At 41.8% G+C, this 17,992-nt stretch overlaps 2 protein-coding genes across 4 annotated transcripts in view; both read left to right on the top strand.

Moving 5' to 3' along the window:
• LOC140468549 (uncharacterized) overlaps window positions 1–12,649 on the top strand; it is a 54,052-nt gene extending 41,403 nt beyond the window's left edge. For 2 of the 3 annotated variants that reach the window (XM_072564640.1, XM_072564639.1), the window contains exons 6-12: window positions 1,455–1,615; window positions 3,995–4,093; window positions 7,173–7,318; window positions 7,475–7,646; window positions 9,191–9,303; window positions 11,550–11,634; window positions 12,164–12,649. In XM_072564640.1, coding sequence (XP_072420741.1) covers window positions 1,455–1,615; window positions 3,995–4,093; window positions 7,173–7,318; window positions 7,475–7,646; window positions 9,191–9,303; window positions 11,550–11,634; window positions 12,164–12,220 — 833 coding nt within the window. In that variant the 3' untranslated portion in view covers window positions 12,221–12,649. The remainder of the gene's footprint in view (window positions 1–1,454; window positions 1,616–3,994; window positions 4,094–7,172; window positions 7,319–7,474; window positions 7,647–9,190; window positions 9,304–11,549; window positions 11,635–12,163) is intronic. The other variant, XM_072564641.1, reaches the window with a different exon arrangement.
• Window positions 1–17,992, top strand: part of LOC140468458 (uncharacterized) — a 1,057,462-nt gene that overhangs the window by 499,725 nt on the left and 539,745 nt on the right. The gene's annotated exons all lie outside the window — the stretch shown is intronic.

Raw genomic sequence — 17,992 nt, 5'->3', positions numbered from 1 at the left:
TCCACTACACCTCCAATTTTGGTGTTACCTGCAAACTTACTAACTGTACCTCTTATGCTCACATCCAAATCATTGCCATTAATGACGCAAGGTACTGAACCCAACCCAGATCCTTATGGCAATCCACTGGTCACAGGCCTCCAATATGAATAACAACCCTCCACCATCACCCTCTGCCTTATAACTTTGAACCAGTTCTGTATCAAAATGGCTATTTCTCTCTCTATTCCACGAGATCTAACCTTGCAAACCAGTCTCCCTGGAGAAATTAGTTGGCCATGGAAAGACGTGTAGCCTGGCAATATAACTTGTGTTGTGAGTGCAATTCACCATGAACAGCAAGAAAGTATGAAATCACATAACTAACAAGTTGCATTACGAAGTTAGCAATTTTGCATTCTGTAATGTTAGGAATTTGTAGTTTTGGTAAGGGTTTATACGATCATATCAAATATAACCCATATGCAATGTCAAAGTGACACGCAAACTATACACACTACCCATGACTTGAAACCAAGCTGACAAATCACTCAGTTTTTATCATCACCACAATCTTTTCAAGGTCAACCGGGATCGGATATAAATCCCTGTGAAGGTGGCGGTGAACATGAGATCAGATCACTCACGATCGTATTTAATTGCACAGCAGGCTCAAGGTGCTGATTAGAATCCCACTGCTCCTCGTTTCTATGGCTGTCTTGAAAATCCAGATATATTCCTTAAAATTGACGTTCTGCCACAGGAAAACTTGAACCCACGCAAAACGTTTCATTTGCGATCGTTGATGAGAAGGTAAAACATGCCTTCTCCATTCTGGATAATGATGTAGATGTGAAATGTGAGTAGGAGTGAAATGCCACCAAGTTAATCGGTCCAGGAACGTTTTCTTGGAGAAAGTGAGGCCTGCAGATGCTGGAGATCAGAGTCGAGAGTGTGGTGCTGGAAAAGCACAACATGTCAGGCAGCATCTGAGGAGCAGGAGAATCGGGAAACTGATGAAGGTCTTTTGCGGGAAACCTCGAGTCTCCTGGGCCTCGGATGCTGCCTGACCGGCCGTGCTTTTCCAGCACCACACTCTCGACTAGGAACGTTTTCTACAGGTTTCAGGCGGATCACTTCATCAACTCGAAGCACATTGGTGTGCTCCGGCACAAGAGACACAAAGATTTCATTTGGGGGAACACACTTGCAAGCACATTGAAAAGACAGTCATGAAGAATTTGAATTGGACCGTGATCAGATGCTCTGTTGAATTGTTCAACGTTGTAGGAGCCAGGACTTTCTGGTGGAGAACTGTTAAACCCATACATCTCTCGGTGTGAACATTGAAACATCAACTTGACAGCTTTCAGGAGATCTTACTTCATCGAACACTTGGAAAATGCAACTTAAACACTGGAGGATCTCCGAGCACGGTGTGGTAATCTAACGTTATACTCACTTATTTGCTGCAGGTGAACAGGCCGATCTGATCCTTGTCTTCTTTGACCCAATGGGACAAGCCTTGTGTAAACGGACGCTGAATGTTGTCGAGAAGATAAACGAGATGCACGGTGAGAAACTGAGGTTCTATCTAAGCAAAGCTGATGAGGCTGGGCACGAAAGTGACAGACAGGTGTGTATTTCATTTCATGTCATTGAAGCTTCCCTTCACGGGGAACTGAATCCCTGACCCCTATGACTGTTGCATTCCAATGGAATGTAAAGCAAAAAAAAATTACAGAAATACGACCACGTGGTTTTCTACTGTCTAGGAATAATGTTTAAAATTTATCATTTTATACTCACCTGCTTTAGCTAAATAAGATGAATTATTGACAGTCAAGGAGTATTGCAAAATTAACTCATGAGGACTGAGCCTCCTGCACAGTCAAGTTTGCCTTGATAAGAAAACCATTTTCAGGGCTGACAGTCTAATCCCTAAAACAAAAAGCAGAAAGTGATGGAGAGATTCAGCAGTTCTGGCAGCATCTGTGGAGAGAGAAATACTGAGTCAATATTGCCACTCTAGTAACCGTATCTCAGTCTAAGACTTGACGGTTGTTGGAGACTTTACTCTTTGCATTTTTATTTTGACATCAAAGATATATTCAGTGTGGGTTAAATGCAAAGTCGACTAATAAAACTGTGAGTCTAGATTAGAGTGGTGCTGGAGAAGCTCAGCAGGTCAGGCAGCATCAGAGGAGCAGGAAAATCGAAATTTCGGGCAAAAGCCCTTCATCAGGAATAGAGCCTGTGGGTGATGTCGTCATTGAGCAATATTAAACTTCCCTGTTTGTAAGGGTGGGGGACACAGAAATCCTGATAGCATTTAAGATGTATTTAGGGACACATTTGCAATTCCAAGGCTGCCAGGGCGATGGGCTAAGTGCTGGAAAATGGGATTAAAATAGTTATTTGGTAGATTTCTTGACAGCACAGACCCGATGGACCACAGAACTGTTTTCTGTCGTGTAGACTTCTGAGACACTTCAAAATGACAAGCCACATTAGAAACCAGGTCAGAGAAGGCGATGTTAGAATAGACGATGCATGATTGGTTAATGTTTTTGGGATGAAAATGAGACAGAGAGGTTAAGCGGGACATTCTGGAGCTCAGAAGAAGAAGAAGAAAAAAAATAAAAGCTCTATGCCTGAAACGTCGATTTTCCTGCTCCTCGGATGCTGCCTGACCTGCTGAGTTTTTCCAACACCACTCTAATCTAGACTCAGGTTTCCAGCATCTGCAGTCCTTGTTTTTCCCAATAAAGCTGTGACACTGGTTTAGCAAGGTGTTTCTATAACAGAATTGCCACAGCTCAGGAATGCATCTGTCAACCTCCTCGTTCCATTATTGAGAGTGGCGCCTTTAATTGAAAGGTTTTGAATAAATAATGAAGTTTTTAGGAATCAATCTTCAGATTGGATTGTGGTTCCTTCTGACCCTTTCTTTCCCAGAACATGCAATGTAACAGATCAAATCCTTGGCCACAATTGAACATGAATATACACTTCCAGCGGAAATGATTGGTCTGATAAAACAATTTACTCGATGGGTCAACCATATGGTCACATTCATAAATACTCGCATTTCAGTTGTCTATCCTCATTTCCTACTTCCCATGTTTATTTTCCCAACAATGTGACTCCACTCATTCTATTGAATGTTTTTTTGTTGGGTTGTGGATTCTTTCCGCTTTCATTTTTTTTGTGACAGATCATCGTATTTCGAACAGATTTCGGATCTGACGGTTTGACAGACTATCGGCATGGTTTGTCTCAATGATGTTTTCAGAGTTGAAACAGAAATGAGGGATGAATCCTTCTCTCACCACGTTGTGAGTCGGTTATGTTCCCTTTCTCACCGAGCAGAGGAGGTTGGACTATTCAAGCATACAAGACTGAGTTAGGTCGAGGCTTGTAGGCAGAAATGAATGGAATATTATGAATCACAGAGAGGCAAGGGGAGCTAAGAGCACAGTCAGAACTGTTATAGTCTTGTCTTACCTGTTCACCAGGCGACTCGTGCTGATGTGTTAATGTTATTCATCCTCAGTGTAATATTTCAGGTGGCAAATTTGCGCTGTTACCTAGCTCTTGCTCATAATAATTGTAAGTGCTAGTTGTCACAAATTTGTTTGGAACAACAAAGAGAAATTTAAACTCTCTATTTTAATTTATAAAAACATGAAAACTACACAGGCTGATGCTGCTTAAAAAATAAATAGTCATCACACATTTAAATTTTAATCGAACCTGGAATTAAGCAGACGAGTTGCTTATTTATCTCATTTTTGCCTGAAGGGTGTTCATAACTGCACTTGTATTTTCTGCAAGACAGTTTTGAGCTGTTCTGAATCGACCGCCATTTATTAGTGGTGAAATTCTTTGAGAAATTCTGAGAGTTTGCGCACCTCCAATATGGTATAACCCGTTACTTTCTGATGGTATGTTCGATACTAAAGTAGGAAATGTGCTTATATTTGTCGGATAATGTGTTTGCTTTCATCTCTAGCGCGTGATGATGCAAATAGTGCAAGAACTGTGCAAAAGACCCGGACTCAACAAGTGTGGCTTTGATATGCCAACAATTTACATCCCAGATCCAAACAAGGTAGGGGTGCCAGTCTCAGCCGTTCACAAAATTATACAGATAACTGTAAATATATGCAAGATTTATGATTTCTTATATGTGAATATATGTATGTGTGTGTATATATATAAACACTTTATTTATAATACTTATATACATACATATTTATATATACATAGATAGTTATGTAATATATGCAAAGAGTGAGCACGAGACAGAGAGAGGTGCTAGGCCTAACTTAGTCCAGTATTGAAACCAAATCAACAAGTTTCACAGTGTTATATACATGACCAATCTATTACAAACACAGCACTGATATGCATATCTCCATCAGGATCGAGCTTTGGCCGTGCAGCTGTTGTAATGTGTAAACACAACCTCTTGACAACGGGGAGTGGTCATGCCTTGGCCCGAATTTCTTGGTACCTGGATGTTTTCTTTCTGGACACAACACTCTTCGTCTGAACTTTTCTCGAACAATGCTCCGCATATGATAAAGGGGACTTTTTTCGTTTTTCATTCGTGCCAACCAAACTTTAATGAGAAAGTTTTCAGTGAAAAAGGCAGAAGATAAATAATTTGTTCCATTCAGTATGTTTTCTCAGACTCCCTGTCAGACTGGGTTCAAAATTCAGCACCTTTAACTGCCATAGAATCATAGTTATATAGATGTACAGAAACAGACCCTTTGATCAATGCTGACCGATATTCTACATTAATCTAGTTCGATTTTCCAAGATTTGGCCCACATCTCTTCGAACCTTCTGTTCACATTCCTCCTGCCCTTACACAGTTCTAGGGATTCACTCGATCACTGTTGTCTGGACGTGACAAATTTCCTTCTTGTGACCCCACCACCTCCCATTACTTGTTTAAATCTTCCCGAGTAGCTCCAACAAATCTCCCTGCCAGCATATTAGTGCCTTTCCAACTCAGGTGCAACACACCCTTCTTGTACAGGTCAATTCTACCCCAGAAGAGATTCTAATGATCTAAAAATGTACCTGCTCCCCTTTGCACCAGCTTCTCAGCCACGTATTCATCTGTTCTATCCTCCTATTTCTACTCTAACTAGCTGGTGGCATCGAGAGTAATCCAGGTATAACTACCCTCGAGGACCTATCTTTTAACCTCTTGCCTATTTTCTTATATTCTCTCCTCAGAACATCGCCATTTTCTCTCCTTATATCGTTGTATTAATGTGAGCAATGGCCTCTTGCTTGTCACTCTCCCCTATGAGAATATTCCACATCCTTTCTAAGACATTCTTGACCCCGGCACACGAAAATGCTATCTCTCTCTCTCTGTCTGCCCCAGAAACATCTGTTTATGCCTCTGACTAGAACGTCCCCTATTAATAATTGATTGGCTTGGAATCTGACGCTGCACTCGTTATAGTTGAGCCAGTCTCTATACTTCAAGCCTATTTGTCAGTGTTGCATTCCCCTAACAATCAATCCGCCTTCCACATCTTGTGACAGAACACACTTCCTGAGTTTGGGATATCCCCAAGATACTCCTACTGTCCTTGCTTATTTACCCCCACCCCCTCCCTACGTCACCTTTACTACAGGCAACCCATCTACCTGACTCCTGACTCCATGTGCGGGCTTGGTACCCTCCTTGATACATCCATCACCGAGCTTAGCTCCTTTAAATTCTGCATTGCCTCTAACTGCTATGCCACTGCTGACATGCAACATGATAGGATTTACAATCAACATACTCCTTGCGGGCTTAATCATCAGGGACACTGACATTCTCCCTAAAATCCCACATGCGACTGGAAGGGCACATCATTCTAGTAAAGTTCGTATTTGAACTCTAACAATCTACAGACCCAGGAACAAGCACAGCCTGCCTGCTCAAAATACCTGCTGCTCCAAGACCACTTAACCCCTACGTTACAATTCTTAAAAAAGTTTCATTAAGAGACAGATCCCAGCAGATCGAAGATAAAAAAATCCTTACTCACTATTGTCGCTTTGCTCAAATAAATAGATTAAGATTTGGGAATCTTAAAAAGAACACTGAACTGATCGCCAGCTGTGAGCAGTGTCCAATAGTGAAGTCTCTCTAATGTCAGCTGTGAATTTCACAACTTGTTTGTTTTACTTGGACAGAACTCCGATCCCCAAAGATGCTGGTAACTTCACAGTCAGTCAATTGTTTACTGCCCTGCCTTTTTCTGGGCCCTTCAAGAAACAATCTGCCACGTGGTCTGCTGCACTGTCTCTTTACTCCGGTGTTAAAGGACTGTTGGTTTGATTTTTGAAGAAAGAGCTGATAAAACAGTAATTAGCGAGTTTTGAGAAAGATTTGTAGCTCAGGTTGAGGTTCTGGGTGTAGGTTTGCTCGCTGAGCTGGAAGGTTCATTTTCAGAGGTTTCATCAACCACAGGAAATGACATCACCAATCCAAGGAAACCCAAACCTATCAATAGAAAGCAGAAAACACCAGCAGCGCCTAATCCGGAGGCTCACTGATGACATTACCTCGTCTGGTGACGAAATGTCTGAAAATGAACCTCCCAGCTCAGCGAGCAAAACCTACATCCGAAACAGTAATCGCCCGTTTCATGAAAGCGAGCAAATGGCCTCCAGCATTGAATTAAAAACTTTAAAAAAGAAGCAGCTCTTAGAGCCCCACGATTTTATCCGATCCAGCATCCAGAACTCAAAACAGACAGTTTTGGGAGGCACAGAATGGTGAAACATAACAACGAGTGTTCAGAATCAGGAACATGGTCAAAATGACACAGGTAGGACTTATACTTCCTTGTTATAGAAATTGGAAGAATAAATTGACAAATTTCTTGAAGGAACTGTCAGGTTTGTGGATATTGAACACAGAATTCTAAAGCCGACTTGCAATCTGCAAAGTTAGGTTTCAGAGAACCTTTGGTTTATATTTCCCGAGCAAAGTTCTCTGAAATCAAATATTGTCAGAGCTCTTGGGCTCATGGAGGGTTCGTGGGCGAGGAGAGCATGTAATGGAAATGTTCGTTTATTCCTTGATGTCAATATGTTCCCTGGATAAAACCAGTATTAACTTATCACTGTGCGTTTCCCATCTCTGTTCATACTGTTTGTATCGGCAGCCGGCTCCTTGTATGAATCGAATCCAAGAGGTCTGCACAACAATCGAAAAAACCATCAACAGATCCGTCCAGAATACTTTGAACCAACTCGGGAAAGACTGTGAATTGGTCATCAACACAGCCGAGTGTAAACTGCAGGAGAGCAGGTGAGGCCTTGGCCTGTATTATCATTCTGATTCCGAATTCCAAGCTTCAGGCTTTGTACAGAAAGTTGGCACTGTCATTTAAAGAGTAGACTGGGGCAGGGACTTAGCAAGGAAATGTTGAGTTAATGGAGACAATGTTTCTCGCTGTCATTTCAGTGAGCAGGCTTCCAGGAACAGGAGGGCATGGATCAAATATATGTTTTTCAGCGCCCTGGTTTACTTGCCTCCATTATCACTGCTGACATGTTTCATCATCTCAGAAACATCAAGAGAAAATCTCGCAGATATCATCGGCGATGACTCGGCAAACATTTTACTCATCTGGGCGGTATGGCTCTTTTGTTTGAAAAGGCGTTGTCATGGCAGTGTTGGGTCTCTGATCTAAATCCCGTGGGGTGCCTGAGTAAATTGGGATTGAACATATGGAGTTTAGAAGAATGAGACATTTATCAAAATAAGCCACTTACAATTGTGATATACGTGGGTAAGAGAAACTGGAAGAGATTGTTTACTCCTTGTGGGTTAACAGAAATTTGGTCTAAAGCCACACAATACATTGTCGATCACGTAAGACTGAAATGAATCGAAATTTATTCACTCAGATGTTGTGTAAAATCTCTTGGTACAGCCTGTTCAGTGTTGTTGGATGTAGTCCTACTTAAAACTGATAGATTTTTTTACACTATTTAAATAAAACCAAGGAAGATGTTAATAGGTAGGAATGTGGAATGAGGTTCAAGGGTCAGCAATGTTTATGCTGAACGGTGGAATATGCGTAAGCGTTTAAAATATAGATTTGTGCTCTATACCCTTATCGAAAGTGGATTGCAAAATAAGGGGGGCAGCTGCAAATGCTGGAAATCTGAAATGAATGAACAAACAGAATATTCACAATGTGCTCAGTAGGTCAAACGTGCTCCTGGGTAAAGACATGGAGTTTACTTCTTCGACAGAAGGTTTTGCATCCACATAATCTGCTTCTGACTATTCACTTCGCTTTTGGTAATGTTGGTGTGTCTTTTTACGGGGAACGGTTCCAGAATAGTACACACGACAATGCCAGGGGTGCCTCGGCTCCCTCAACCGTCATTTGACACGTCCCGTTCGTCATTAAAATACTTTTATCTTCTCTTGTTTTCGAGTCACTTTTCCGGGCGATCCTGCCACACGTGCAAGTTATTGTATTTAGTTTTATGTTTCGTTTAGAGAAAAGGAAGAATCTGTCTGACGTGTTTTTTAAAAAAATATTTCGTCGGTGAATCTCAGATTCACTTTTCGCTCTGCCCAATGCATTCACATTTTTCTGAAGGTGTGGTACTAACAACTGTTAACAAAACCCCAGCTGAGGCCTAAGAAATATCTTCTATAGCTTCAACATCACCTCCTTGCTCTTGTTCTATCTGCTCTTATGAATTCAAATGAAGAAAATATCTACCTTATTTACTTTTCTCTTCCACTGTTTCTGCCAACTTCGACGATCTGTGCACATACACCCTCGGATCTCTCTGTCCCTGCACCCCCTTTAGAATCTTAATTATTCTTCTGACCAAAAAGCTTCACCTCACACATCTCTACATTGAGCATCATCTGCCATCTATCTGCCCACTCCACCAACCAATCAATGTACTTTTGGAGTTAGAGGCTGCCCTGCTCCACAGTTTACAATTCTTCCAAGTTCAGTGTCTTCTGCAACACTTCTCTCTTATGATGATCCAACGTGTTATTTTGTTAAGAAACGTCCAGAATGGGCGACAGTATATCATGACAGATGAAACGTGGGTTACACAAATAAGAAAATGTACGAGATGTGTCCGTCTTTTTGCTGTCCTCTTTCTCACTGTAATATTTCGGTCCTTCTTTTCTTATCCGCAGTGGTGTGTTTCTACGATCTGGAACTGGTTAACTGGAGGAAGTTACCTCCTGGCTGCCATCATGATGATCGGATTCATGCTTGTCTCAATGTTGCTTGCAAAGTGTTGCAACTGGTAACTGTTACGTTTTCGATTTTGGGGCGGTGGCAATCTGAAACTAAACAGACACGTTCTTAGGATTTATTTTGACATCCATAGCATTTCTGACAAGATATTTAGGAAACATTCCATCAGTCAGTGACAGGAATCTGGAGGGTTATGAAAGTACATTGATAAAGTGTGCAAGAGAGACTTCATTAACAGAATTTCAGATGGGGAAGAAAGAGATCTGGAGAGAGACAGAGCGAGAGAAAGAGAGAGAGAGAGAGAGAGGCCTAATGATCCAATCCTGTTATGAGTATATGTATAAGACGGTGTCTATTTACTGACATTTTGCCACGGCCAACATTTATTGCAAGTCCATAACTACACTGAAAACGTTAGAGGGAGCTAAATTCTAGGCTGCTTCTCACTGTGGCGTGTTACTCCATCCAAAATGCAGGCAGAAACTGAGTTTGGTTCAAAGAATCCAATATTCAGGATATTGTGTACGTTGGAGAGGAACATGTGTGTAATGGTGCTCCCATGTATCTTCCTTCCTCATCTTTGAGCTGGCAATTATGATGACTTTGGGAAGTGTCGCTAAGTAGCTGTGATGATTTGCAACATGGAAGTTTTTTTTATTAGATTATATGCGCAGTGGTCCATTTATTATGCTGGTCGTGATAGTTCATGTTTTTTGGTTCAGTGGGGGGAGCAATGAAGAGTACCACTTCGAGAACCATCGAATTTCTCATTTATACACTCATAAAATAGATAAGAGCCAGTCAATATGATTCTACACATTATGAAATACAATGGTCTTACAAGATGCTAACTACTTGCTAAATCTTTAAAAGAAAATTAGTTGCATTCTGTTTATTTTCTTTGTGCGCTCCATTCTCAAGTTTTGAAGCAACCAAAAGGAATGGTCCTTCTTTTGAGCAGCAGATCAGCTTCCAACACCACTCAGATTGAACTCGCCCAGTAACATCAGTATCTTATTCATACCAGTTTGTGACTCCATGTGAACTCATTGACAAGTCCCTCAATCCTGGCTGTCGGTTTTTTTTTTCAAATCGATTGTCAACCTTTAAAATTTATTGGTCGAATTCAAATGTCGCTGCATAGTCTCAAAACTCCTGTATCTATCTGTTATCTTCCTTTTCTCACTGCTATTTTGAGACCCATTCTGTTTCCCCCCACTTTGAATGGTAGTAGTCTCACTCTGCAACTACTAATATTGCTGTCAAATTCCAACATATTGTGAATATTCGTCATGCTACACGGCAAAGGATGTCCTCTATCTTTATATTTACAGCCACATGCCTTTCCGCATTTAATGTATAAGACATCATAATATTTGTTGTTTCACTCATCTGATATCTTATATCAACACAGAGCAGTGTCTGGATGTTCTGACCCTGGAGGGAGTTCAAGGCAAGTTTACAAGGATGGTACCTGCATTTCAGTAGTTATGTTATGAGGCGAGATTAGACAAAATTATTCCTTTCGTCTCTAGAATTTAGAAGGTGAAGAGGGATGTAATTGGGGTCTTCAGGGAAAGACAGAGTTGGTAAAGATAAACTAATTCCACTTGCTTGGAGATTCTTGAATCGGGGATGTAGTCGAACAATTACGGCCAGACCATTCATGAGAGATATTTAAAAAATAAACAGGTCGAACCAGAAAGTGTAGGGGAGGTTTGAAACTCTCTTCCTCAAATAACGTTTATGCTAATTAAATGAGAGGTCACCAATTAGTCGTGATTTTACTGAATGGCAGAGCAAGCGGAAGGGGCTGAAAGATCTACTCCTTTTCTTCTGTGTTTCCTATGTTTTCACGCAAACTCACTCTCTCACTCTGTGAACCCCTCACTCACTCTCTCACACACTCACTCTCACAAACTTACGCCTTCAAGGAATCACCCACTTACTCACTCACGCACTCTCACACAGTCATTCACTCACTCGATCATCCCCTCACACACACCCTCGCTCACTCTCGCAAAACAAAACTTACTTTTACACACTCCCTCACTCACGCACTCACTCATTCACTCATTAACTCACTCATTCACTCAGGCAAGCATCTACAAATGCCAGCCTGTTTTAGAAATTATTTTGAAATAGTGACATGGCAGGTACTTCCCCTGGAAATGTTCTGCAGTAGCCAGCTTATGGGTGTGCAATAATGTTAGATTATGTCCGAGGTCAACAGGAAATGTCTGATCCACGGAGGTTATCCTGCTCATTTTTCAACTTCTATCTCTGTGTCTTCAGCACAAAACTGACCCTATCGAGGAAGGAGAGAAAGCAACTTCGAGCAAAATGCAATTATGTTCAACATGTTGTGGTTGAGAGAAAGGTAACTTTTGCCTTTATTGTTTTACTTCAGTGTTTCTAAAATTATGAGCGTTTTCCCTATGTCTTACCTCCATCAAATCCCAAAGCAGTAGGTGTGCACTTATATGTCTCTCAACAATCAATGTCACCGTATTTTCCATGTATATCATATTACTTAAAGAAGGATGAAATTTAATACCGAGATGAGGTGGAATTTGTTCTGTTGGGGTTGTGAGTATTTGGAACTCCTTTGCCACACAGAGCTGTTGAGGGTGGATGGGGGTGGGGGCGTGGTTTGGAGAAGATGGGGGATTTGGACGCAGACTCCTTGTGCATTTTAAGGTTGAGAAAGTGAGATTCTTGATCAGTTGGGGAAAGCAAGTGTTGTGGGGGAAAGGGCAGGAAAACGATTGCCAGGAATTTCAGATCGCCCAATGTCATCCTGTTGAATGGCAGAGCAGACTCAAGTGGCTGAATGTCGTCCTACATTAGCTATTTCTTATTGTCTTGTGGTCTTATATCATTACTTTTATTAATCTCTATGTTTTCAGGAACGTCTTTATGAGATGTATCTCCAACAGTGCATATCGGAACAGGAGATATGTTAAAACAGCAACGGACTTATGCTGGAACTGGCCTAACATGATGCAAGTTCTAACTCCATGCTTTAGTGCAAATATGCTGCAAATGCAAATAGAAACTTGTTGCCATTGGACAGAAACCAAACATACAGGCCAGTCACATCGACTTGACTGTTCCATCCACTATTGCCAGATTTACCTTACTGTGTACAGGAGGATCATAACATCTGACCCTTCTCTGTCTGCATTATCCAGCAGTTCCACAGATTTCATCATTCTGTCTGAATGATGTCATAGCTGGACATCACTTTACCCTTCACCTCTGAAAGCTAACCCTCGCCGACCACAGCTTCTAAAGACTCAATCACAAATTTTAGCAAATGCAATTCTTTCGCACCATTTTGTAACTTAATAGCCCCCTCCATGTCATAGATGTGGACTGCAATCACTGCTCGATGTATTGTATTAATAAACCTTATAAATCGTTCTTTGTGCTCTATGTCTCAAGGATTTTGAAACATATGGATTTGTCTTACATTTCTGGCAGAATGGCGTTGATTCATTCTGGTGACAGTGCAAGGTTATTTTTCTGCTCATGTGTGCTTATTCATTTCAGAGGAAAATGGACTGCTCCCTCGAGGGACTGTGTGCAGAACATTTCTGGTAATAGGGCAAAATGGGATCTGTTACAGTTCTATGGAACCATGTTTGCTCAACATGGGTGTTCTTAAAGAGTTTACTCTGACGCCAGATTTAGCTTCAGTGATATGGTTATTTCAATCCATAGTGACTGGGACAGCGTGTCCTGTGATTTGTCATCTCGTGGGATAGTACACCGGAACGAATTATTTCATCAGACCCGGAATCCCTTATCCGTCATTCAAAATGCATGTACCTCATTATCGACATCCAGATTACTTTGGAAGTTTGATTATAAATGTTTTCGGGACATAAATTGATATATTTATGAATATAATGGCATCAAGGAAACTGAAATGGTCTGAATCGAGGCAGAGGCTACAATGGCCTCAATAACGGGAGGATATAGACACACTGGTCACTTAGACTGATTAGTGGCAAATGGAATTCAATCTGGATAAATGTGAGTTGACGCGCTTAGGCAGAAAAAAACATTAAGGTAATACAAGATTAGATTTAGATTAGATTACATTACAGTGTGGAAACACGCCCTTCGGCCCAACAAGTCCACACCGACCCACTGAAGCGCAACCCACCCATACCTCTACATTTACCCCTTACCTAACACCTGGGGCAATTTAGCATGGCCAATTCACCTGACCTGCACATCTTTGGACTGTGGGCGGAAACCGGAGCACCCGGTGGAAACCCACGCAGACACGGGGAGAACGTGCAAACTCCACACAGTCAGTCGCGTGATGATCGGTAGGATCCTCGGAAGTATTGATGAGCAGAGAGATTTTTTATGGAAAGACGCTAGACCCTGAAGGTATCAGGAAAGGTGGATAAAGGGTATAAGAAGGCATTTGGTATACTCTTGTTTATTAGAGTTTAGGTTTATGCTGAAACTGTATAAAAAGCTGGTTAGCTATCAGCCAGTGTGTTGTATTCAGTCTGGAATTCGCATTACAGGTGGAATCTGATCACATTGGAGAGCATGCAGTTTACCTAGTTTACCTAGATGCTGCCCGGGTTATAGACTTACAGTTATTATGAAAGATGATTCAGACTGGAATTATTTTCATCAGAGCAGAGACGTTTGAGAGGAAACATGATTGTGATGGATAAATTTAGGAGGGGCACAGGTCGGGTTGACAAGAAGCAAGTTCACCCCTTGATGGAGGCTCAATGAGCAGGTGGCATCAATTTACTTTAAAGGACAGGGGTTTTAGAGGAGATAGAACATAGAACATGGAACAGTACAGCAGAGTACGGACCCTCGATGTTGTATCGACCTTTTATCCCACTCTAAGATCGAACTAACCTACATACCCTTCATTTTAGTATCATCAATGTGACTAACCAAGTGTCGTTATGCCTATTCAAGAGTCACTGAGCCTAACCAAGAGATGTGAGGAAACAAATCTGACCCAGATGGTGGTGAGAGTCTGGATTTCACTGCTTATAAAGGTGGAAAAGGGAAAAATGCTCATTACATTAAATAATTGTTTAGGTGCACACTTGTGATTTTAAGGTATACAAGGCTTATGGCTAAGTGCTGGATGGGGGTGGATTAAGATAGTGAGATGGTTGTTTTTGGCTGGTGCAGACACGATAGGCTGAAGATCATTTTTCAGTGTTTCTCTATGACTCCATGACATACACCCAGACACGCAGGCACCCACACACACACAAACACTCTCTCTTTCTCTCTCACACACACAAACCGTGTACACACACACACACCCTCTACACACACATACACCCACCCACCCATACACACACACATCCTACACACACACACCTACACACACACATACACATACACACAGACACACACTCACATATACACACACACCTGCACACAAACACATACCCACCCACACACACCTACATGCACACACCTATACACAAAAACCCACATACACCCACACACACCATATACACACACACGCGCGCACACACACACAAACCCCTACACACACACCTGCACACACTAACCTACATACATCCACACACACAACCTACACAGACACCCCTACATACACCTACACCTACACACACACACAAGTTCATGACATTGCGTTACATCATAGCAGATTGGGAATTCTGAATTCATTACAATCTGTAGTAAAGAGCTAAACTCCCTGTGACTTCAGGGAAACTCTGTTCAATGGAAATTCCAGCTTGGTCACTCAGTCCTACTTTAGGGAAAGGAAATCTGCTGTCATTTACACGGTCTGGTTCACTCCGGACTGTGGCTGACCTCTGAGTATTCGGGCTGAGAAGAAAATGCTTTCTTTTCTTCCTCTTTCATTTTATTCTCGCTTTTTTCTTTCTTCATTTTAGTTCTTTAGATTGTTCTTTCTCTACTTACCTTCTGGAGGGAGCTTGGACAAGGCAACGTTAGCTGCTGGGGAGCATTGACAGTCAGCCATGAGGCAGTTGGTGTGCCGGGTAGAATTCTGGTGCTTAGCAGCATCATGGCTTCATCAATGTCCAGTTTGGCACCAGAGCAGGACTCTGAAAGGTGACAGCTAACACAACAGACTGTAATACTGAACTTTTTAACATATTTCTTTATTCTTGCACTTTTGTAACTAAGATTTTGCACCGAAGTGGGCACCGTGTGTGGCAACTGTGTATACCTTTCACTAAGCCGTTTCCTTAAACTGTACTTGAGTACACGTGACAACAAAATCTAAATCTAAATGCTGATTTGGACAGCAGCGCATTGCAACACATGAACAAACAGAAAATACACAGATAATCATACTCACATACACTTAGATTTAAAGATCCAAAGTCAAACGCACGGATTGTACTGTGATTTGTCAATAAGCTGTAGGGTCTGAATGTAGGTTTGCTCGCTGAACGGGAAGGTTCATTTTCAGACGTTTCAACACCATACTAGATAACATCTTCAGTGAGCCTCCGGATGAAGAACCGGTGGTGCAGCCCATTTTCTACTTATATGTTTGGATTTCCTTGGGTTGGTGCTGTCATTTCCTGTGGTCACACCATTTCCTATGGTGATGTCATTTCCTGCTCTTTTTCTCAGGTGGTGGTAAATGGGATCCAAGTCAATGTGTTTGTTGATAGCATTCTAGTTGGAATGTCATGCTTCTAGGAATTCTCGTGCGTGCCTCTGTTTGGCTCATCCTAGGATGGATGTATTGTCTCAGTTGAAGAGGTATACTTCATCATCTGTGTGTAAGGATAATAGTGAGAGAGTATCATGTCGTTTTGTGTCTAGCAGATGTTCATGTATCCTGGTGGCTAGTTTTCTGCCTGTTTGTCCAATGTAGTGTTTGTTACAGTCCTTGCATGGTATTTTGTAAATGACATTAGTTTTTCTTGTTGCCTGTAGAGGGTCGATCTAGATCATTAGCTGCTACTTTAGTGTGTCAGTGGGTTTGTGGGCAACCATGATGCCAAGGGGTCTGAGTAGTCTGGCAGTCATTTCCGAGATGTCTTTGATGTAGGGGAGAGTGGCTGGGGTTGCTGGACGTGTTTTGTCTGTTCGTTTGGGTTTGTTGCTGATAAATCAGCGGACTGTGTTCATTGGGTACCCGTTCTTTTTGAATACATGGTATGAGTGATTTTCCTCTGCTCTGTGTAGTTTCTCTGTGCTGCAGTGTGTGTTGGCTCGTTGAAATAATGTTCGAATGCAACTTCGTTTGTGAATGTTGGGATGATTGCTTCTGTAGTTCACTATTTGGTCCGTATGTGTTGTTTTCCTGTAGATTATGGTTTGAAGTTTGACATTGACTGTTTGCTCCACTGTGACGTCTAGGAATGGCAGTTTGTTGTTGTTTTCCTCTTCTTTAGTGAATTTTATGCCAGTAAGGGTATTATTGATGGTCTTGAAATTTCACCTAATTTGTTTTGTTCAGTGATGACAAAGGTGTAATCCACGTAGCAGACCCAAAGTTTGGGTTAGATGGTTGGCAGAGCTGTTTGTTCGAGTCAATAGACAATAGGTGCAGGAGTAGGCCATTCTGCCCTTTGAGCCTGCACCACCATTCAATATGATCACGGCTGATTATCCTTAATCAGTATCATGTTCCAGCCTTATCTCCATAACCCTTGATTCCACTATCCTTGAGAGCTCTATCCAACTCTTTCTTAAATGAATCCAGAGACTGGGCCTCTACTGCCCTCTGGGGAAGAGCATTCCACACAGCCACCACTCTCTGGGTGAAGAAGTTTCTCCTCATCTCTGTCCTAAATGGTCTACCTCGTATTTTTAAGCTGTGTCCTCTGGTTCGGCACTCACCCATCAGCGGAAACATGTTTCCTGCCTCCAGAGTGTCCAATCCTTTAATAATCTTATATGTCTCAATCAGATCCCCTCTCAGTCTTCTAAACTCAAGGGTATACAAGCACAGTCACTCCAGTCTTTCAGTGTAAGGTAATCCCGCCATTCCAGGAATTGACCTCGTGAATCTACGCTGCAGTACCTCAATAGCCAGAATGTCTTTCCTCAAATTTGGAGACCAGAACTGTACACAGTACTCCAGGTGTGGTCTCACCAGTGCCCTGTACAGCTGCAGAAGAATCTCTTTGCTTCTATACTCAATCCCTCTTGTTATGAAGGCCAGCATGCTATTAGCCTTCTTCACTACATGCTTTACCTGCATGTTTACCTTCATTGACTGGTGTACAAGAACACCCAGATATCTTTGTACTGCCCCTTTACCTAAATTGATTCCATTTAGGTAGTAATCTGCCTTCCTGTTCTTGCCACCAAAGTGGATAACCATATATTTATCCACATTAAACTGCATCTGCCATGCATCTGACCACTCACCTAACTTCTCCAGGTCACCCTGTAATCTCCTAACATCCTCATCACATTTCACCCTGCCACCTAGTATCATCAGCAAATTTGCTAATGTCATTCCTAATATCATCTTCTATATCATTAATATATATTGTAAAAAGCTGCGGTCCCAGTACTGATCCCTGCGGTACCCCACTGGTCACTGCCTGCCAGTCCGAAATGGAGCTATGTATCACTACTTTTTGTTTCCTATCAGCCAACCAACTTTCAATCCAATCTAGTACTTTGCCCCCAATACTATGCGCCCTAATTTTACTCACTAACCTCCTGTGTGGGACTTTATCAAAAGCTTTCTGAAAGTCCAGGTACACTAC

The sequence above is a fragment of the Chiloscyllium punctatum genome, chromosome 47 (genome assembly GCF_047496795.1).
Source record: "Chiloscyllium punctatum isolate Juve2018m chromosome 47, sChiPun1.3, whole genome shotgun sequence".
Classification (NCBI taxonomy): Eukaryota; Metazoa; Chordata; class Chondrichthyes; order Orectolobiformes; family Hemiscylliidae; genus Chiloscyllium; species Chiloscyllium punctatum.
Note: the sequence above shows the minus strand (reverse complement) of the source record. Positions and strands in the feature narration are given on the sequence as shown.